The 23,645-nt window shown below is 42.5% G+C and overlaps 1 protein-coding gene across 4 annotated transcripts; it reads right to left on the reverse strand.

Moving 5' to 3' along the window:
* Positions 1 to 4,366: 4,366 nt before the first annotated feature.
* Positions 4,367 to 23,264, reverse strand: LOC135524155 (Wilms tumor protein homolog). Of its 4 annotated transcripts, none has more exons than XM_064951406.1 (9): positions 22,472 to 23,264; positions 17,860 to 17,976; positions 16,708 to 16,810; positions 11,432 to 11,515; positions 8,938 to 9,037; positions 6,659 to 6,803; positions 6,452 to 6,541; positions 6,129 to 6,212; positions 4,367 to 5,759 (listed from the first exon to the last, which is right to left on the reverse strand). In XM_064951406.1, exons 1-9 carry the CDS (start codon positions 22,869 to 22,871, stop codon positions 5,638 to 5,640), a joined length of 1,245 nt encoding a protein of 414 aa, XP_064807478.1. In that variant the 5' UTR covers positions 22,872 to 23,264; the 3' UTR covers positions 4,367 to 5,637. The 4 variants fall into 4 exon arrangements, with proteins under 4 accessions (XP_064807478.1, XP_064807477.1, XP_064807476.1 ...); XM_064951405.1 differs by having other exon boundaries at positions 6,120 to 6,212; positions 22,472 to 23,262; XM_064951404.1 differs by lacking the exon at positions 11,432 to 11,515 and having other exon boundaries at positions 22,472 to 23,260.
* Positions 23,265 to 23,645: the final 381 nt, after the last annotated feature.

Below are 23,645 nucleotides of genomic sequence, written 5' to 3' on the forward strand. Positions count from 1 at the left end.
TCTTGTCAGATGAGAGGCTCGACTAAGAGGCTGAGACTGGCTCAACTGGTCTAGCTGGTAAACGTGTCAGCGTCGCGGCAGGCCAGCAGAGCAGCGAAGCGGCTAAGGGTTTATCAGGATGGAATCACCCACCAGCACTTTACCAGCTCAACACACCAACCACACACACTGGTCACACCCTAACATCACCTATCGGACTTGAATGAATGCTTTTGGTGCGTTTAATAAGGTCACTATTATATATAAAGGGATATAATATATCGTTCTTGATGTATTTAGAATGGTTGAGTGTGATGAAAATAGGATGGAGATCAGGTTTGAAATTGTATAAGCTCTGAACAGCGTCCGTATCAGCTGAATAGTTTGCATAACTTTAATGTGTTTCATATACTGTACACCTCGTGTCTGCTAAACTGGAAGACTAGCGCATCTGAAGACCATAGGGTAGTCATGCAAACGTGTTAATGACCTTTTATGATGAAGGTCAATCTCATGAACAACGTCTTCAGAAATAACACTAAAGGCCATTCATGCCGTGTATAAAGTACGGCAAAGTTGGCCTGCGATAGTACACTACACTGACGTCGAACGCATCCAATCCCATTCAACCCTGTCCTCCTAGAAAGTCCCACATTTGTCTAAAAGGAACTTACCAAGTGGAGGGTTTTCATACAGCCTCTATTGTGACGATTGCAAGTGGACCGCATTAAAGTTACAAAAAACAGCCACCTCTCTTCAAAGGCCGTGGAGCTGGGCCATGGAGCAGAAATCTGGGACAGAGATTAACCACTGTCACTCTTGAGATATAGCGGGGGATTTTTTTTTTACGTGACTAATAGGGTGGAGAGTCAAGCTGATTTACGGAACGCTGGGGCCAAGCGAATAGCTAAAGAAGAGGATGGCCACAACAATATTCTCTCAACGTGGTCAAACACCATCAGATACATTTAGGTGACATCCGCATCGCTGATGTTTTGGCGGTGTCAGAGGTGGAACTGCATCAGAGCTGTTAACTCCACAAGGGTCTCGCAGGTCTTATACCTAAAGCGGACATTACCATTGGAATCTGCACCTCCATTAACATGATAGAAACCCTCATTATTTAGTTGAATGATTTTTCAATTTGAGTGTAATAGAGCTCGCCCGCTTATAGTCCTAAAAACGGAAGTGAGTTATCTCTGGTTCATTCAGCCATTCCTATGGGGAAAATGTATAGGGCAAGAGTAGGGTTTTGGGATAAACTCCGAAAATAAGGTCTGAGGTTATTAACACAGGTTTAGGAGATCTTTTATGTTTTTGTTCTATGAGATAATAACAGTCTGTTAACATGACCTTTGTGAATTATGAAGCCTTTATGTGTTTTTTTTGACTGCATAAATGCTTCCAGGTTCACAAAAGGTGAAGTTAGCTGATGAAGATAATCTGACTGAACAAAAAGTACAACATTCTCCTAAGCCTGTGTTTACCACAGACCTTATTTTCGGCATTTATCCAGAAACGGCATTCATTTCCCATGAAAGGCTTTGTCCAGCGAACGACGGAGGAGTTAGTGCCTACAAAAAGACACCATTACTATTTCTCTCTATTATTTCTCTGCAGCCTACACTTTTTTAGTTCTGAGCTTCTAACACGAGTGGGGCGGAAGTGGCTTCCTGACAATGATCGCAAGAGCAGCTGCTCACCGATTTGACAGCTCCAACGCAGTTCCGCCTCCAACTCCAACACCAAAGCATCAGATGTGCCGCAGTCTGCTATTGCTGGTTAACGCTTGATCTGATTGAGTCTAGGCCACAATGCAGCGGTATTTAAAGTCTTAGTGGCGTCGTGGGGGAACAGCAGTTGGGTTACCAAAAAACAAAACAAAAACGATATACACTACCTTTCAAAAGTTTGGGGTCACTTAGAAATGTCCTTGTTTTTGAAAGAGAAGCTCTTTTTTTTTTGTCCATTAAAATGAACATCAAATTGATCAGAAACACAGTGTAGACATTGTTAGTGTTGAAAATGACTATTGTAGCTGGTAATGATTTTTAATGGAATATCTACATAGGTGTACAGAGGCCCATTATCAGCAACCATCACTCCTGTGTTCCAATGGCATGTTGTGTTAGCTAATCCAAGTTTATCATTTTAAAAGGCTAGTTGATCATTAGAAAACCCTTATGCAATTATGTTAGCACAGCTGAAAACTGTTGTTTTGATTAAAGAAGCAATAAAACTGGCCTTCTTTAGACTAGTTGAGTATCTGGAGCATCAGCATTTGTTGGTTCAATTACAGGCTCAAAATGGCCAGAAATAAAGCACTGTCACGACTGCCGAAGTTGATGCCTCTCCTTGTTCGGGCGGTGCTTGGCAATCGACGTCACCGGTCTTCTAGCCATCATTGATCTATGTTTAATTTTCCATTGGTTTTGTCTGGTCTTATTACACACCTGGTTCCAATCCCATTCATTAATTGTTGTGTATTTAGCCATCTGTTTCCCCTCATGTCCTTGTCAGAGATTGTTTATTGTTATGTTCATGTTTTGTGGATTGGTGTGCGATGGGTTTTTGTACCCACATTTATTTTACTATGGACTTTGGTTTTGGAGTTTATGTTTTAAGTTATTAAAATACTCCATTTATACCAAGTTTAATTCTCCTGCGTTTGACTTCCCTGCCACCTACATACGTGACAAGCACTTTCTTCTGATAATCGTCAGTCTATTCTTGTTCTGAGAAATGAAGGCTATTCCATGCAAGAAATTGCCAAGAAACTCAAAATCTCGTACAACTCTGTGTACTACTCCCTTCACAGAACAGCGCAAACTGGCTCTAACCAGAATAGAAAGAGGAGTGGGAGGCCCCGGTGCCCAACTGAGCAAGATGACAAGTACATTAGAGTGTCTAGTTTGAGAAACAGACGCCTCACAAGTCCTCAAAAACACCAGTCTCAACGTCAACAGTGAAGAGGCGACTCCGGGATGCTGGCCTTCTAGGCAGAGTTTCTCTGTCCAATGTCTGTGTTCTATTGCCCATCTTAATCTTTTCTTTTTATTGGCCAGTCTGAGATGGATTTTTCTTTGCAACTCTGCCAAGAAGGCCAGCATCCCAGATTCGACTCTTCACTGTTGATGTTGAGACTGGTGTTTTTGAGGACTTGTGAGCCGTCTGTTTCTCAAATGTTGAGACTGGTGTTTTGTGGGTACTATTTAATGAAGCTACCAGTTGAGAACTTGTGAGGTTCTCAAACTAGACACTCTAATGTACTTGTCCTCTTGCTCAGTTGTGCACCGGGGCCTCCCACTCCTCTTTCTATTCTGGTTAGAGACAGTTTGCCCTGTTCTGTGAAGGGAGTGGTACACATCATTGTATGAGATCTTCAGTTTCTTGGCAATTTCTCGCATGGAATAACCTTAATTTCTCAGAACAAGAATAGACTGATGAGTTTCAGAAGAAAGTGCTTTGTTTCTGGCCATTTTGAGCCTGTAATCGAACCCACAAATGCAGATGCTTCAGATACTCAACTAATCTAAAGAAGGCCCGTTTTATTGCTTCTTTAATCAGGACTACAGTTTTCAGCTGTGCTAACATAATTGCAAAAGGGTTTTCTAATGATCAATTAGCCTTTTAAAATGATTAGCTAACACAACGTGCCATTGGAACACAGGAGTGATGGTTGCTGATAATGGGCCTCTGTACGCCTATGTAGATATTCCATAAAAAATCATTACCAGCTACAATAGTTATTTACAACATTTGATGTTATTTGATGTTATTTTAATGGACAACAAAAAATGCTTTTCTTTCTAAAACAAGGAAATTGTAAGTGACACAAAACATTTATACATTTAGGTTTTAAAAAATGAGGAGTACAGATTATTATGTTGGACAATATACAAATGTTTTTGAGAAAGGCAATTTGAAAAATACAATTTTATTCAGTAAATTTATTGGTTTCTTTTCATTTTGATGAAAAATGAAAATGAAATTATTAAAGGTTATTTGTTTATGTAAAAATAGAAAACTACCAATTTTAAGGTTGTGTCATTACATTTGGGGGTGAAGTCGCAAGACATTTTTGTTGGATAAAAATGGGGTCCAAGCAGAATAACTGCAGTCCCCGCTGAAAAAGTTAGAATTCCACTGCCTTAAAGTTTTACAACTAACTGTGATTCATTTTGAAATTGTACCAAACTTTTGGTTTGTTGTTTGCACAGAGACAGTGCATTTACGTGGTCTTCGAACGATAAAAAAACTCACAACTTAAAGTGGATATTTTTTTCTTGTTTGAAAAACAACAATAGTGGATTAAAAGTGTATTTTTTTCAAAGTGCAGGGAGACTGCACCGCTTAATTAAGATGAATAGTCCCAAGGAACAGTGAGTTTGAGAGAAAACACGTTTATTTTTTATCTGCGTCTCCTGTTTCACTCAGAAGTCAAGGAATTTGAAAAGAATCTGCTCAGAGATAAAGAAAGCAGCGGATGTTAGCTACAGTCAAGAGTTGTATTTTGTTATCATAGCTATTTTTATTCGGAGACCGGGCCAGTATAAGCCTCCTCTGGTAACTTGTGTCAGGTGACTTACAAGGGGTCATGACCTGGTCAGGTTACGCTCTGGTCAGTGGGTCTCAGGAGCGCGGTTGATCAGCCCTGTTAGTGAAGGCAAAAGTAACTCAACACTGGCCCCTGAGCCAACACAGCTGCCCAGGCAGTTTGCAGACTCCGAGGGGGCTTTAATACAGAACGCAATGGGAAAAAATAACAACAACAACAACAGAATCAGTATATATACTGTATAAAAACAGTAAGAACAATACAGTTTCAACAGATGGGAACAGACTGCAATGTATTTATAATACACTTCAGAGAAAAAAAACAGATAACTGTTTTATGACTTATGAAATACACACTTAAAAAAGCATTTCCTGGATCTATCGAAGTAGGTCTAGTCTAAACTATAATACTTAAGTCACATTTTCCATGGCAAGAATATGAATGCAATCCATGGTCCAGTCTGATTATTTACATCATTTAATATGACAACTTCTTGGCCACATAGCCAGTGTGCCCGATACATATTTGTTTAAACTCACAGCCCCAAAATCCACTGTCAAAGTGAAACAATATTTACAGACAACATCACAGACAAAAGCGGACATAGTGTAGTTTTATGTTTCAACTACCCGGTGCAGATCAAATCAAAAACACAGGGATGTGGACTGAACAATAGCGATGATGAAGATACTGTCAGACCAAAGTCCCCCTTTCCAGAAATCCCCCTTTCCAGAAATCATTCCAGTGAAAGATTTTAATTCACAAAAGTATGATCAAATAAATTAGTCTGTAATACTTCAACTGAGAAATGGGCACAAAAGTTATACACATCTATAGAACACTGACAAGCGATAGAAACTGTTTGGTTTCCTCATTAAATATATCTTACTAAAATAACCCTCTGAATCAGAGTGTATGAACAGAGGACTGTCCCTAGGTGGCACTGTTTGGAGAACTGTCCGTTGGTAGGCTGTACAGTAACATGCAGATGAACAATGTTGTCGGCCTCCTGCTCTGCTGCTGCTCCCCCGTGCGAGTTGGGGGATTCAGTCTCATGTAGGGAGGATGTTTGAGAGCAGTGAGGCTGGCTAAGTTCTGGCTCAGATGGCCAGCTGGAGCTTGGTCAGGTTCCTCTGGTGCATGTTGTGGTGACGAACCAGCTCATCGGACCTGGCAAACTTCTTCTGACAGTTGGGCCATCTGCAGTTGAAAGGCTTCTCACCTAGGAGAGTGAGCGGGAGAGAGAGAGAGAGAGAGAGAGAGAGAGAGAGAGAGAGAGAGAGAGAGAGAGAGAGGAGAGAGAGGAGCGAGAGCTGTCAGTGAGTATTGTGGTTTAAACCTAACTGAAGGGGAGGAAGAGATGAATGAATTGCCTATGATCATTTTCGATCACTTTCAGTAACAGGTCATTTGTTACAATGAACTGACTTAACCTATTCTCATCCAGTATGATAACAGACCGTAGATGAGTTGAAATACTAAACCACCAAAGCCTTGAGACGTTACCTACCGACTGTTCATGAAAAAGTGAAGTAACTAGCTAAGTAATAAGCAGAATGTGGAAAAATCAAAGTTTACGCACTTGTTTTACCTGTATGAGTCCGGGTGTGGGTCTTAAGGTGGTCAGACCGTGAGAACTTTCTCTGACACGTCTCGCACTGGAACGGTTTAACCCCTAGGCACACGCACACATACACACACACACACACACACAGAGAGAGAGAGAGACAGAGTAGAGCAGAGGCCAGGGGAGAAGCCATTCCAAAGGGAGCACGAGCTACAGCGTTCTATTTACAATACGGAGGGCAGAGAGATGGAGGGAGCTCGAGCAGAGAAGCTGAAAAGAGGGAAAAGGAACGAGAAAAAAAGAAGCAGTGGGAGAGAGAGAGAGAGAGAGAGAGAGAGAGGGCAAACCTGTGTGTCTTCGCTGGTGTCTCTTCAGCTGGTCGGACCTGGAGAACCTTCGTCCACAGTCGGTGAAGTCACACTGGTAGGGCTTCTCGCCTGGAGCGAGGGCCCAGGGGAACACAGAGAGGGCTTTGGTACAGCAAGACCTGAATCCCTGATACACTGGTATGTTAGTCTCATGAGCGCTTGATCTATGGCTGCCCTGGCACTTACCTGTGTGTTTTCTGCTGTGCATCTGCAGGTGGGACAGCTTGAAGTATCGTTTGTTGCAGCCAGGATATGTGCACATGAACGGCCTCTTCTCACTGGTCTCTGAGCGAACAATGGCAGGGACGATACCTGGCACCCGTCGGACATCCTGTGAAAGGGTGGGCGCGCGCACACACACACACACACACACACACACACACACACACACACACACACACACACACACACACACACACACACACACACACACACACACACACACACACACACACACACACACACACACACACACACACACACAGTGAGCCATGATACAGGTTTAGAACCACGACATATCATACGAAGAGATAATAGTAACTAAGCTACCCACTAGTCTATTGCAGCAAAATGTAACTCAAAAATAATAAACACATTTTTTTTTAAAGGCAGAAGAAGTGTAATTACCTTGCTAAGGGGGGCTTCATTATACTGGAATTAGCCGTAAAATGATTGGTCAAATTTACTCCATGCCACTGATTTACTCTCTAAAGCAGTTAGTCACAGACGTTAGGCAGACCCCATCTCAGTTGTCCGTGCCCCCCTGTGCTCCCCTCTCTCCCCCTCTCTCCCCCTCCCTCCCTCCCTCCCTCCCCTCCCTCCCAGACCTTGATACCCATCTGCTGTCCATTAGCAGGCGCTTAGTGTAATGGGCTCTGTGGGCACACTGGCGCTCTTATAAATAGCGTTAGCAGCCTATTGATAAGCAAATTACTTCAGTGTTTTATGACACTACCGTATGCCTGACTTGTCCCTTGTCTAGACGCCCCACTTCACGGAGGGGGCAAAGCCAATGATGGGAATGTCAAATAGAAAGCTTTCTGAGCACCAAGTGTCCACATACAACTTGAACATGACTTTCAAAAAATATACACTGAGTACACCAAACATTAGGAACACCTTCCTAATGTTGAGTTGCACCTCTTTTTGCCCTCTGAACAGCCTCAATTTGTCTGGGCTTGGACTCTGCAAGGTGTCGAAAGCGTTCCACATGGATGCTGGCCCATGTTGACTCCCAAGGTTCCCACAGTTTGTGTCAAGTTGGTTTGATGGCCTTTGGGTGGTGGACCATTCTCGAAACACACGGGAAACTGCTGAGCGTGAAAAACCCAGCAGCGTTGCAGTTCATGACACAGGTGCGGCTGGCGCCTACTACCACACGCCGTTCAAAGGCACGTAAATCTTTTGTCTCGCCCATTCACCCTCTGAATGGCCCACATACACAATCCATGTCTCAATTGTCTCAAGGCTTAAAACGTCTTTATCCTGTCTCCTCCCCTTCATCTACACTAATTGAAGTGGAGGTAACAAGTGACATCAATGGTCGCTCCATGTCATGGAAAGAGCAGGTGTTCTTAACGTTTTTGTACACTCAGTGTACTTTTGCATACTTATGTGATTAAGCATACTTATGCGATTCATTTTGTGAATGAGGTTTTACTGAATTCATTTCACTTGAGAACAATGAGAAGGGAGAAAGAGACGGATGTAGTACCAAAATTCCCATTTCTCAACGGGAATAGGTCTGGAGAATCTCTGCTCTCTCTGTGCTTTAAAGCTGCTGACGGACATTAATGAAGAGCTAATGATTTATTAACATGGGCCTGTGTAAGGAACCTGTGGCTTTATTGCTAATGGATTTCTTGAAAGTGATTCCTCGTCCCTTTTCATCCTGAGATGCCTTTTAAATGTCTCAACTGTTCTGGCAGAGGACTGCTTCCTCTCGCATAGTCTGCTCATTGCGTCAGGCTATTAACTCTCTCTCTCTCTCGCGTGCGCTCTCTCTCTCGCTCTCCCTCTCTCCCTCCTGTACTGTATCTCTCTAGTCTCTCCCACCTCCTCCTCTTCTGCCAGCACCCGTGCAGTGCCTGGAGCTCGGGAGTAGAGGATGACCTTGTGCTGGCATTTAGGGAGTGTTTGTGTGTGTGTGTGTGTGTGTGTGTGTGTGTGTGTGTGTGTGTGTGTGTGTGTGTGTGTGTGTGTGTGTGTGTGTGTGTGTGTGTGTGTGTGTGTGTGTGTGCGTGTGTGCGTGTGTGTGCGTGTGTGTGTGTACATGTGTGTACATGTGTGTACATGTGTGTATGTACATGTGTGTGTGTACATGTGTGTTCATGCAAGAAAGTGTTGGTCTGTGCTCCACATCCCGGCCTTGGCCCTGATCACATAAGCAAAGATGTGTATGGAGAGAGGAATCAGAGTGTGTGACCTGGATGCGAACTCAGAAGCCGTGAGAGGACAGAACTGACCTGTATGCCTCTGAATACTCCGTGGGTGTGGATGCGGTACTGGGTGCTGCAGCTATACACCATGGGATTGCTGGGGTCACTCTCATAGCCCGTAGCATGGCTGTCCACAGAGAGAAAGACACAAGAGCATTTTTAGTGAGGAAATATGTGACCGTTTCCTATTTTGTCTGCCAAATTACAATTCACATAAAAGTTGTTCAAGAGCATTCAGCAGTTTTAAGAGCGGACTGAGTGAAAGGCAAGAAAATGTAGGATGAATTGTAGGATGTATTGTAGGATGAATCTTAGGATGAATGGCTATTGTCTTCCACGCCGTTAAATGTACTGTAAAATGTTGCCGTAAACAGCCCACTCCTGAAATGTAGGGGAAAGTTGTTAAGAAAGGGTCTCCCACTCGTAAATAAACGTTGTCGTTTAAGCGTTTCCCACTCTTATCTGTGTAAGCCAGTTCACCAAAGTTGCATTGGCATTGTATTTCAATAGCATGCACAGCAGGTAAAACCTCCCAATAAATAAATGCAGCAAAATCACCAGCTATAACTTGTCTTGACATAGGGGCAAATTGCTCTACGGGTCACAGTGCAGTATATTCACCTAAAGCATCCAAAGTGGAACTCGGAGGAAAGACTAATGGTTAACTTCCTGTCATTCCCAGATTTATTCATACGGCTAGGCGGTAAACTGGCCTCTCTCTCTAACCCTGGATTAACACAAATTCAAGCTGCATACTAACTTATTTTTCTTCCATAAATAAGGGCCTGTTTTAGTAAATCAAAGAGCAACTGGTTAACACCGCAAGACGTTCTGCCAAAACGTGTTGTCACCCACACACTACTCTCAATCAAATAGACGTACAGGATAAGGACATACAGTAGCACAAAAGGACAATGATCCATTGTAGTATATGTAGAAATAACAAACACAGGTCAGGTATTGTGTGCTATCCATCCATTGTGTACTAACCTACTTATTTTATGAGGTAAAAAACAAACAAAAAACTATTCAATTTAGAAATGGCAATTTTAGCTGAACACTTATTAACCCCTCAAAAGACGAAGGTAGCTCCCCGAAAGTATTCATTCAAGTTGGTTCAGTTACACACACTGCAGCTATTTCAAGGCAGCTAAGGGTCACATCCAGTTTCATAATAACCAGATGGCAATACCGTTATATTATTAGTCTTACAAAACTGTCCGTCATTTTTGTATTTCATGGAAGGAGGGGGTTGTATCCTGTACAGTTAAATTATGAATAGATGGTTGAGAAGGCATAAGGCTGTATTTGTCTCTACTCTTTCCAAGGATAGCCGGAGTCGGGACAGTGCAAGCTGCATGCTGCAATAAATCTCCTCACAGTTCATTCATTCACTCATTCACTGTGGAGCTAAACACCTCAAGCTCACGTTAATGTATGCATCCAGGGCCTGGGGAGAAAGACAGGGCCTGGGGAGAGAGACGGGGGAGTGGTGGCGTTTATCTGGAAGAGGCACATTGCATACTTTGGCGTGAGTCCCTGGAGATGAGACTCCAAGTCTGATTTTCCACAGCCTAAGCACCAGAGTCCCTCTCATTTAGCAGCAGATTAATCATTCAGTCACCCCGGCCTTTGCTGGCTTTTTCGGGGAGGTGGTGGAAGGGTCAGACCCTCCCCTCCAGTCTAACTGAGCCCTGGCTCTGTAACCCTGGCTGGAGAATCCCAGGGGGAAAGCCATCCCATTGTGTACTGATCCACTTCCACTACTCCCCAGTGCAGGGCCCTTCCCCTCCATTACATGTCCCACTGTGGTCAAGGCTAATGCCCTGCACGGGAAAATTATAGCAGGATACATTTCACAGGAAGGTACAAAACAGAGAAGCTAATTTAACCTGCACATGATACCTGGCGGAAAGAGAGGAGGTTCGGGAGGAGATGGAAAGGGAGTTGGAAAAAGAGGGCCACAAAAAATGACAAGAAAGCAAGAAGGCAAGAGGATATTTTCATTAAAGCACTAAAGCAGGAGAAAAAGTGATGTTTCCCCCTCAACTAGAAATAGCCCTCTGAAACGATCCTAGACTTACTATCATGGCTTGTCACCTTTAACATATCAGGGTCACACACAGGCATGGAAAACATCCAAAATCACCATTTCAGGCACAACCCGCACAACCCAACTTGCTCAGGTAAAACAACAAGCAACGCGTATGCGACTTCTGTGATACGAGGTCTTTTCTCCTTTCTAATCACCTCAGTGAGAAATGACAGGGCCCCTGTGGAGTCCCACTCTGCCGCAAAATCAAACACCTCAGCAATGCCCGTGAGTGGTCAAACGTGTGATTTAATGAAGGGAGCCCCCCCCCACCCCGCCCCCCGCCCCCTCTGCCCCCTCTGCCCCCCCCGCCCCCTCCACCCCTCCACCCACCCCCTCTGCTATTCTGAGACAAGTGCAGATTGACGACTGTTAATCCAGATCAAATAGGAGTTCTTCAGATGACAGGAACTGGTCATGTCGACATACCTAGTAATGGTGGAATCCAGCGTGTTAACAGGGTTCTGTGCCGTACATTCCGGCTGAGATGCCATTTGATATAAATGGTCACCGCTAGGAATGTATTCCTCGGGCGAGGACGTCCAGCGGTGGCACCACTGTTTTCAGTCTGGACGAGCGCCACAAGAGAGAGGATTATAACATTTGGCCCCATCTATACAAGTGCATCCTGGGTAACGGCTCTTGAATACACTGCACAGTGAGGATCCTCCCACACGAATAATTACAGCCCTCCATCACTCAGAACCAAATAAGCAATCCGTTACTAAGCATCAGATGCCAGGACCATTAGTTAACCTGCTAGGTGCTTTCCCAAACGCATACTTTAGATTTATTGGGACAGTAACCGAAAGGTCGCTGATTCAAATCCCCGCGCTGACTAGGTGAAAAACATGTTGATGTGCCCTTGAGCAAGGCACTTAAACCCTAATTGCTCCTGTAAGTCGCTCTGGATAAGAACGTCCACTAAATGACTAAAATGTCAATGTAAATCACTGCCGCCCCTGACATCACAAACGTTTTATCATACCACGGGAACAGCTCACTGCGCTGGGATGCTCTGGTGCCTGGTACCCTGCACATTGACCGTAGTAGCCTACACTCTGTTTGGTACCTACATACAATAAGGGAGAGTGGAGTATCTTGAGTCATTTATTACATTCAGCAACACTCCGTCAAGGGAAACATAGTATTATTTCGATCAAAGATATCTACACATATTTTAGGATGTTGTCTATCCCTGGAAATAATCAGAATTCATGTAAACATTACAGATTTGAAAAAAGCTTGTCCAAAAAAAAAGGTGGTCTCTTGGCATAATTTATGGGGTAAATTGAGCTTAGGGCCAGGGTAAGCATTAGGACTCATTTCTAAACACTAAGACACTTTTAACAATAGGTCAGGCCCAGGTGTAACATCATATCCCAGTGATAATGCCTTGCATTACCCATGGGGGGAAAAAACACTTCAATTGTGGCCTAGCCCTAGAGGGGGGCGCACCCAACTGAGGATGGCATTTTTTATCATTTCAACATGACTAATCACACAAATGCGAGGTGTCTTCAAAATACTATGCATAATATGCATAAAACTGACCAAATGTAATCATCATTTGTCTGGGGTAGATTGATTCGCCATTTGCTCAACTTGCCCCTTGCCAAATGGCACAATTTACACCAAAGCAACCATTTTGACTATTAGCCCACACAGCTACAAGGATGCACATTATTGCTAGGTTTAAGACCTCATATTATAGCTTACAGAGACCCTAACTGTCTTACAACGATCTACTTTGGTTTAGATACAAGCATCTTGAAACCTATAACAAAATAAATTAATTGAACTCCGTTTTATTTTTACCTCATTTGCTTACCACTTTTTCCATGTGGTTTATTCCTTCACAGACTCCATAAAATTATGACCTCTTCCTAAATATTTGGTCACATGATTAATTTTGTGTATGGTTTTCTAAAAACAAGTGGTGGCTCAACTAACCCTTTGGCACGACTTACCCCAACAGTGCTCAGAAGAGTTTGACTTTTTAGGCTGTAGTTTTTTTGTTTAAATCAATTCAGCAATTTGGATGACAGAAAGTGTCACAGTTGAGTCTTGAGGATTAAAGGAAGAAGAAAGGTGTGCCCATTGTTAGTACACTGCAGTGGCAACCCGTCATTCAGGGTAGGTGGGGCAGAGCCTGTTTTGAGCCCCACATTTTTGGCAAAAAATGGGGTGGGGCATGCCTGTTATTTTGGCATTAATACGTGTCACATATCAGTTTGCAAACAATGTAAAAATATATTTATATATCATTGAGTTAATAAAACTGCACACAAACATGGTCTCTTTTTTGTTTTCTTGAATGATGCAGCTCCAAAATGAAGGTGTTTCAGCCCAGCTCAGTGCTTTCTGTGGTGGTGGTGGGGCAAGCCAGCAGGAAATACGGAGCGGTGTGCCATGATTGGCTCAGAGTTCTGTCACTCATGGGGAAACTACGTCACTGTGAAGTCTAAGGGGAGACCTCGAAAATTTGAGCCCTTTGGGCTCTAACATAGAGATACATTAGAAGTGCCCCTCCAAGAAGGCTCAAGGTCATTGGCCACAGATATAATGATGTAACATCAAGTTATAGGTACAGTAGCTGATCATGTCAACATCATACTTTCAAAATCTTAGCTAGCAGTCAACATCATCAATCAAGTCAACAATCTACTGGCAAATCCTTTTCAATCCTTGTCATTTGAAGATAAATAATGAAGAGAAATTATAGATAAAGCGTATCGGTGCTCATCGGCCACCGGACATTAACATTACACAACAAGTTGGAAATCGTAAATTCAACAATGAGTGGTATGGAAGGAAGTGACTACAACAAAATGTGAGTCCAAAAACGTATTGTTTGCTGCTGCATAAATGATGTAATATGCCAGGGAGATATGTATACTGTAGCTAAGAAAGTAATACTAAGTGTATGCTATGTAGTAAGATGTTAGTAGCCCATGTGCCTCACCCTAATAATTTAATAATCTTAATTGTGCCTACTGTTCTGACTTGGTGTTTCACATGTACATGTAGCCTATAGCCTGTTTTAGAGAAATTTAATCATTGAATATTGTAAGAGCATTCATTGTCTGCTTATATGGCCCCTTTATTTATCCTGCGGTTCTGACTTGGTGTACAGGGAGAATACTGTACAATTCAAAAGTGCTGAACAAATAGTTAAATTGACAACATCCATACTAGCTCGCTCATTGATGTCTTAATCGAAATTACGGATTGCCTCTAATCCGCTCGTCTTTCCCTTATGCCATAGTTTGTACATCTCAATTGTCAGTAGAAACCACATTTGTTTAAACAAGTCCGCCTATGTTTTTTAAAAAGACAGTAAATGAGGCTGAATTAACTGTTTCATTGCCAGACAAGGCTCCGCTGATAGCCGGGTGTAGCAGTGGTAAGGTGTTGGGACTGCTGTTGGGATAGCTTTATGTAGGCCACTACACAACAATTTTTGGGCACCGTTTGTCACCGTTCTACTGCAATTAATGTATTGTTTAGTGTTGTGTTGTGGCTTTGCTGGCATACATAATAAAAAAATATTTTTTTGCACCACCAAGATTTACATGCTAAAATTGCCACTGGTACACTGTGAACTTTCTCTAAACCATTACTGTACAAGATAGGTAAAGTCCTCTATGACAAGTTCTAGACATACCTAAGAATATCTTGATAAAATAACCAAATGTTTGGGTATTTTGATTCAAGGTGCTCTGGAGCTTTTTTTGGGGACACACACACCAGTCTTCATCCTCTACACCAGTGCTTCCCAAAGAAACCTTGTCCCTAGCTTGTTTTTACTTCATGTACTTCCAAATCATTAGAAAGTGCATAACTGCAGTCTCACTGTATAAATACAGAGCTGTTGGTACCAGGAATTTGATTAGAGAGCGGCTTTGATTTGAGTATTCCCAGCCCCCTTCCCTTCCCCAACAGATATCAGGAGGATATAAGGAGGAGCAGAACCTGAAGAATGGGCTTCCAGACCATGTCTTACACACTCCCATTATCTACTATCCTCTTATTTTGAATCTTTATGTTCCCTTGAGCTGAAAACAAAATGTTAAAGCTATTCGAGGAATGCAAGCTAATTTTGTGCCGTCTCAAGACCAGTGAGTTAACAGCAGTGGTGTTTTTTACTTAAGTAAAAATATTTTAAAGTACTACTTAAGTAGTTTTTGGGGGTATCTGTACTTTACTTTACTATTCATATTTTTGGACAACTTTGACTTTTACTCCACTACATTCCTAAAGAAGATAATGTACTTCTTACTACATACATTTTCCCTGACACCCAAAAGTTACATTTCGTTACATTTCGAATGCTTATCAGGGCAGGAAAATGGTCCAATTCACACACATCAAGAGAACATCTCTGGTCATCTCTACTGCCTCTTATCTGGCAGACACACTAAACACAAATGCTTCGTTTGTCAATTATGTCTGCGTATTAGTGTGCCTATCCGTAAAATAATACAACAAGAAAATTGTGCCTTCTGGTTTGCTTGATATAGTGAATCTGAAATTATTTATACTTTTACTTTTACTTTCGATACTGAAATATATTTGAGCAAGTACATTTACTTTGGATAAGTCAGTCAATTTAAAACCAAATACATTTCGACTTTTACTCAAGTCTTATTTTACTGGGTGACTTTCACTTTTACTCGAGTCATTTTCTCTTTTTAAGGTATCTTTACTTTTACTCAAGTATGACAATTGGGTACTTTTTCTACCACTGATTAACAGTTGTGCGAGGTTACAATGGGGTTCTCTCCACAATGGGGTTCTCTCCACAATGGGGTTCTCTCCACAATGGGGTTCTCTCCACAATGGGGTTCTCTCCACAATGGGGTTCTCTCCACAATGGGGTTCTCTCCACAATGGGGTTCTCTCCACAATGGGGTTCTCTCCACCCAGAGGACAGTGAGCTACTTTTTTTTAGGAAGAATTCAACATTGGTCTAAGACTGGAAAGCAGTAGTGGATCACACTGTTTATCTTGGCCTGCTGAGCACTGCTTCTGTCTTGAAAACTGTTAGGAGTTTATCTGGACATGATCCTCATCCACACCATCTACGCAGTGTATTGAAGTATTATTTTGCCGCAAGACAACTAACTTTCAACGTGAACACAACACTGTAAATGTGCTTTTATAGTATACTATTCTTTGTCAAGAAGGACTGCGGTGGATTTAGTCCAATGGAAGGTTTTCAGAGTACAAAGTCGACAAATGGCTTTATTTTGATAATTTCCTGACTGAAAATCAGGATGTTCTCCTTCTGTCCAACTTCCTTTCCCTGTTACTTTACTTCCTCTAGCCACTGGGCGTGCTCAATGGCAGCGTGACATTTTAGAACCACAATGCTGATGATTATTGTCTTAGCAGACAATCTGGCTGAGGGCAGCACAACCTTGGCCAGATTAGGACTACTACACAGGTGAACATCCTGTACAGATTGTCCTTAGAGCATCCTAGCTACCTTTAACAAGACGATAGTCACTACAAACAGGATTCCTTAGTAAGATTTCTGCCTGTCAGCCTGCTGCTTTGTGGCAATAGATGACAGGTGAGTGGTAGGCCTATTCGACTGGGACTTATGTGACTGATAAGGATGGGGCTAAGGTGAGTGGCAGGGATGTGATGTCAGGTAAGAACAAGTGAAGCTACTGTAGTGGGGAGGCTCCAGCGCCTACCTGTTGTAAGGATTCCTTAGCAGTAGTGCTTGGCTGCCTGCACAGCTGTCTGATGGGGTGTGACATCCATACACGGGTGGAGGGACAGGATACTGCTGCTCACCTACACAAACAGACAAATGAAACCGTTACTGTTCATCTCAATTATCACCCACCAACTAAACACATGACAGATTGAGAATTTAAACAGTGTCATGGGACAGTCCTAAGGATAAAAGACAGCTTCACGACTGAACTGGAAGTGAGTTCCCCGATCCTTTATTTCTCTCGATGACCCAGACGCACGGCTATGAGAGAGTAACAATGGTAAACATTTTTGTCTGACGGTTCATTTTCTGTGCGTGAACAAACAAAATTTTTCAATTGAAGCACTTTGCCGTTCTCCGATTGACGTGGGTATGGGTCAAAGAAAGAAGAGCCACATTAGCTATAAAGCTTTCAGGGAACTCATCTCTGAACGAATGGATCCTTCTCTGAGAAAAACTATCCTGAAATGGAATTGTGAAAGAAACCTGTGACCTGTGGCCCGAATGTACACAGCACTTATACAAACAAGAGGCTCTTCTTTGAAGCCGTAAAGCACACTGAATCTTTTTGCTTTTTCAAAGCGCAAATGAAGGATCTCTGCTTTGGCTCTGCCTCCACATATTGTGAATTGGTCCCAGGGCAGTTCTAAACATTCCAACAATCTTGTATCGCTGTTTCCTACAGTTATCATTTCCATGAAGAGAGTCTGAAATTTACAACATCACAGATATAAAATTAACAACACACGTTCAGCCGTTTACTAACAGGAGGGCCATGGATGAAGAAAAGGAAAATGAAAAACCCAAGATGGTAGTGATTTAGGACACTGACGTGAAGGTCACTGTAAGACTTAACCTCGCAGTGACTTTAAGATGGAGGCCACTCCCTAGGCGAGGAGTATGGAGTTCACAATACACGTGTTTACACACATATATACTTTAATACTCGCTCGCTCGCTCACAAACACACCCACCCACCCACACACACACACACACACACACACACACACACACACACACACACACACACACACACACACACACACACACACACACACACACACACACACACACACACACACACACAAACAAGCAGGAATCTAGGTGAGAATATTGTGCTGTTTACCCATACTGGTCTGCTGAGTGAGGGAGTCTTCATGTTTAAAGGAGTGGTTGGGGAACTGGGAGGAGTGGTGTGCGGGAGTGTGACCGTAATTAGTGGTACCATCGAAAGCACTGTAACCTGTAAAGACAAAGAAGAGCGGTTTAGAAAAACTAAATTAATAACATCAAGGTTTTTCAGACCATGGAAAGTACGTAAAAACGTGTTTGCATGTGAAAAGTTACTTTATAAATTCTGATTTAGCTCATCCGTTAACATTCAGAACCATAACCTTTTGTACTGAATGGGTAGTAAATTACCTTCCTCTTCCCTCCTCAAACTCCAGTTGCCCCTGGGTTGGGGTGAGAGTGAAAGCGTCCGGAGTGAAAACAAACTGTGGCAGGACACTGGAGGGCTGACACCAGGTTCAAGGCTTAATCATGTCTATGTCTGACCCAGGGTGGAGCACCAGTTCATCAATCACACACCAACCAACACCGACGCCAGTAAGTGCACACCACAGCCACTTTCACCAGCGCCCCAGCAGGGTTTACTCAAAACTCATTAAAGAGCTCTATTTGTCTTCCACTCATCTCTGTCTTGACAGTGGAGAGGAGGACAGGAATGATCCCCATTACAGTAGGCTTACATAGGGCTGGGTAACCTCCTGGGCTGGTCTGGGAGACAAGGGGGCATAGTGAAGGGCACTACCCAGGAGTTTTTGTGGTAGTGTCCTCACCTTAAACCAGTCTGCTTTACGCACTGCAGTAGAGCGGGATGTGAAGAAAACCAAATGCACCTACGAAGTGACCAGAATTTTCTGCCATATACAGTGCCTTTGGAAAGTATTCAGTCTCCATGACTTTTTACACATGTTGTTACGTTACAGCCTAATTCTAAAATTGATTAATTACATGAAAATCCTCAGCAATCTACACACAATACCCAATAATGGTAATGTAAAAAACAGAAATACCTTGTTTACGTAAATATTCATATCCTTTGCTTTGAGATTCGAAATTGAGCTCATGTTCATCCTGTTTCCATTGATCATCCTTGAGATGTTTCTACATCTTGATTAGAGTCCACCTGTGGTAAATTCAATTGCTAGGACATGATTTGTAAAGGCACATACATATCTATATAAGGTCCCACAGGTGACAGTGCAGGTCAGAGCAAAAACCAAGCCATGAGGTAGAAGTAATTGTCCAAAGAGCTCCGAGACAACATTGTGTCAAGACACAGATCTGGGGAAGGGTACCAAAACATTTCTGCAGCATTGAAGGTCCCTAAGAACACAGTGGTCGCCATCATTCTTAAATGGATGAAGTTTGGAACCACCAAGACTCTTCCCAGAGCTGACTGCCCGACCAAACTGAGCAATCGGGTGAAAAGGGTCTTTCTTGGTCAGGGAGGTGACCAAAAACCCAATGTTCACTCTGACAGAGCTTCAGAGTTTGTCTGTGGAGATGGGAGAACCTTCCAGAAGGACAACCATCTCTGCAGCACTCCACCAATCAGGCCTGACAGCCCGTTTGGAGTTTGCCAAAAGGAATCTAAAAGACTCTCAGACCATGTGAAATAAGATTCTCTGGTCTGATGAAACTAAGCTTGAACTCTTTGGCCTGAATGCTAAGCATCACATCTGGAGGAAACCTGGCACTATCCCTATGGTGAAGCATGGTGGTGGCAGCATCATGCTGTGGGGATGTTTTTCAGCGGCAGGGACTGGGAGACCAGCCCTGAATATCCTTGAGTGACCCAGGCAGAGCCCGGACTTGAACCCGATCAAACATCTCTGGAGAGACCTGAAAATAGCTGTGCAGCAACGTTCCCCATCCAACCTGACAGAGCTTGAGAGGATCTGCAGAGAATAATGGGGGAAACTCCCCAAATACAGGTGTGCCAAGCTTGTAGCATCATACCCAAGAAGAGTCAATGCTGTAATCGCTGCCAAAGGTGATTCAACAAAGTACTGAGTAAAGGGTCTGAATACTTATGTAAATGTTATATTTAAGTTTTTAATTTTTAATAAATTAGCAAACATTTCTAAAAACCTGTTTTTGCTTTGTCATTATGGGGTATTGTATGTAGATTGATGAGGGGGAAAAACTATTTAATCCATTTTAGAATAAGGCTGTAATGTAACAAAACGTGGAAAAAGTCAAGGGGTCTGAATACTTTCCGAAAGCACTGCATATATCTTGTAAAATATAATGCGTTGCACATTAATTGTAATAATTTATTTGATGGTCTGCTTATTACTTTTGCTGAAAAGATTATGAATCATTCACAAGCCATTTATTATAAGGACAAGTACTCAAATGTAAATCACTGAACCACGGCCTTATGCGTATTACTTACAGTATAGTATCAATGTAATAATAAATTATAAAGAGTTTTTACTGACTCCCAAAGAGTTAAAATATTACAGATTTGTGAATTGTCAACCGGTAACCCAATTGATCTATAGTCAGATACAAAGTGTCTAATTCTATAAATTAGTGCCTTCATCAATAAAAACTAATATCACAGTGACTGTATAGGTATTAATCAACTTCGGAATTCCATCTATATTTTCCCAGTAATTGTACTTCAATAAGTATCTTTTTTTATTGTTCGTTTTGAAAAAGCGGGTCAAGAAGTAGCCTACAAATCTTGTATAAGTTATTACAGAATTTCCGTGTATTAAAAATGTCAACCAGTATGGTAAACCAAGGGAAGTCAACTATAAAACTGTGTGACCGTTGGAATATCAGAATGATACTTAGAAGCAACACGTTAATTAAAAATACTATACTTAACAAAAAGGGTTCTGAAGGGTAATATAACCCATTGAAGGGTAATACAAATATTTGCAGTTTTTAATATTTTTTTTACAAGGAAAGCCCCTACTAAGACTATTCTCTTTTCCTCAGCTTCCATTCAAGTAAACTCCCCCCCCCCCCCCCCCCCCACACACACACACAAGTACATTTTAATGGCACAGACACTACTGCACACAAAATACCTGTCCCCACACTAACTCGTTTTGACTTTCAAGTTTCGCATTTTAAATGTAAACACAGCATGACTACAGTGGATATTCCCTCAGTGACCATCATTGTCTTAGTGTTTAGTGAAAGTGACCCCCATGAGTCTGAGCCATGCTTGTTTGCACTGCCTGGCCAGGCACAGAAGGGGTGTGATAAGTGGGTTGAAGGTTGGACGAGCCCTTTGAAACTGATGTTATTTCTAATTAATCCTCCGTTGAAAGTGCAGACTGATTACATTTGGTGTGTGAACATTGGTGACCCCCAACAGCCCTAAAAAGAAATCCCAGAGCCTGATTACAAATAGCTCAGGTCAAAGTGTAAACTGAGGCATAATAATCTTTTTTTTTTCTTGGAAATCAGAAGCCAAGTATATGTCACACTCACAACTGGTCAGCTTCAGATAAACTTTTATTGATTTAAGGAACACTACTGAGATTAGTTCATGTCATAATACAATTTAAAAAATAATGACCTTTTCTGTCATCACTGAGCCTTTTCCCCTTAATTTGTAATACATTAGCATACTCTTCTATAGCCTATTCAGTGGCCTAATGCCATGGCTAATTCATGGTTCTGCATAATACTGAACGTTCAGTAGCTATGTATATTAACCTCTCGCAGGACTCTTAAACATTTGTATTTGAGATTCAGTGGTAAAAACAAAAACACAAGTCCACGCTAAAGGCAATGTTTTTTTTTTTAGTATAATCAAATGTTTAAGAGTCCTGCGGTTGTATGAGGATTGGCAACTGTATGATCAGCTGAACAACAACACAGCTACTGCTATTACAATTTCAGAGATCAAATTGTACATCCATTCGTGATGAAATGAATCTATTCTGTTTGAAATAACGCTTTGTTAATAGGGCACATTCATTTAGAAGCAATGTCAGTAATGCATAGTATCATTCGTTATGAAATTGACTCACTGCAGTGGAATATACTACTGGTAAATCATTTAAACAGTACTAAGTTCAGTGAGCGGCACTAAACAATATTTTTATATATATATATATATATATATATATATATATATATATATATATGTATGCAACGCACTAATTATAAACTCGCTAAATCAATCATAAGTTTGTGAAAATTGTGATAAGGTAATAAAGAAAAGAGCATAGCAAATGGAGAGATTTTCTCAATTGGAAACTCATGTCAACACATTTTCATTGAATTGTGCTGACAATAAGATCAGTGAGTATCACTGACACACTGTACAATAGCATAACAAAACACAAGTTTCCTTGCAATGACGAATGCATTTACTGTTCATAGGACCTTTTTCTCCAGGTGTATCTATTAATCATTTGTTTGTTTATTGATCGTGAACTACAGACAAATGTACATCACTCGAGTCAGCAAAAAAAACTGTCGGCAGGGAATATAGTCAAATCATAAGGAATGCATGAATTCGCAAAATTATTACAGGACCAGAAACGTAACTCCTTAAAACTACTTTGAACAACACGGAACAAATCCATTCTTTCTGAGAATTAAAATATCGTATTTAACCTAATATCAAGTCTTTATGCAACCACAGTAACACTTCACTACACTAAATCTCCAGAAGAGATGATTATGGTTCATCTTACCCTGGTTCCTGGAGGGGGGCTGGGTGTCCATACAGTTGGTCAGGTAGGGTGCATTGCTGAACATCCTTGGCTGGCTTGGTGGGGGCTGGCTGGGTGGAGGGGGAGCCCCGAAGGCCCCGTACCTGCAGGCCCCTGTGCCAGTGAACTGGCCGGAGAAGTGCACAGTGAAGGCGCTCAGGCCGCAGTGGGGGTCCTCATGGGGGTCTCCAGAGCTCCAGCTGGGTTCCTGCTTGATGAAGGGGTGGGGTGCCAGCGAGCTGTAGGGGGTGCCAGTGTGGAAGTCCAGTACGGGGCCCCACTGAGGAGCACTGCTGACGGGCAGGGTACAATTCCCGTTCCCCCCTGGCAAGGATGGCACCGGGGGCAGCAGGGCATTGAGATCACGCACATCTGAGCCCATCTCTGGCGGAGCAACCGCACCCTGAAACCAGTCTGTCCAAAACCCCGACAGGGTCGCTCGGAAAATGGACCTAAGTCTTCTTCGGCGTTCTGATGTACCCGGCTCCTGGTTCTGTGGAAGTTCACGCCCAACAAAGCCTCATTGTAACATAGGAAGACGGCAATCTTTGTATCTAGGGAAACACAGACAGTTGCCCCCAAACGAAGGTGAAACAATGGTGTTTCTTTTGTTGTGTGCTGTGGTGGACAGAGAGAGGTGCTGTCTGGAGGTCCAGCCTGGGGAGTGTTCTCTCAGCTCGGTGAATGGAGGAGAAAAAGTGGGAAGGGAGGAGAGGAGGAGAGGAGTAGCCCTCTATTCCTTTACTCATGCGTCTGTTTTCTTTAGAGCCCACAGAGCTCAAATAGAGACCTAGTGAGGAGGCTGGAGGAGGAGCCAAGGCCAATGAGCAAGAGGGATGAGAAGCTGGCTTCATTTCATTGACAGTATGGCTCCTCAGCCCCTCACTCTAAACACCTCTCTATGTATGCTCACACCATGCAGTAAGTCTAAATGGGCCTGTTTGTGTGATTTGGGGTATTTTATTAGGATCCCTAGTAGCTGTTGTGAAAGCAGCAGCAACACTTCCTGGGGTCCACAAAAAAAAACATGAAACATGACATAATGCAGAACATTAATAGACAAGAACAGCTCAAGGACAGAGCTACACACATGTAAAACATGAAACATAGCCTACATACACACAGAATATCTAGGTCAAACAGGGGAGAGGCATCA

This window comes from Oncorhynchus masou, chromosome 31, assembly GCF_036934945.1.
Source record: "Oncorhynchus masou masou isolate Uvic2021 chromosome 31, UVic_Omas_1.1, whole genome shotgun sequence".
Taxonomy (NCBI): Eukaryota; Metazoa; Chordata; class Actinopteri; order Salmoniformes; family Salmonidae; genus Oncorhynchus; species Oncorhynchus masou.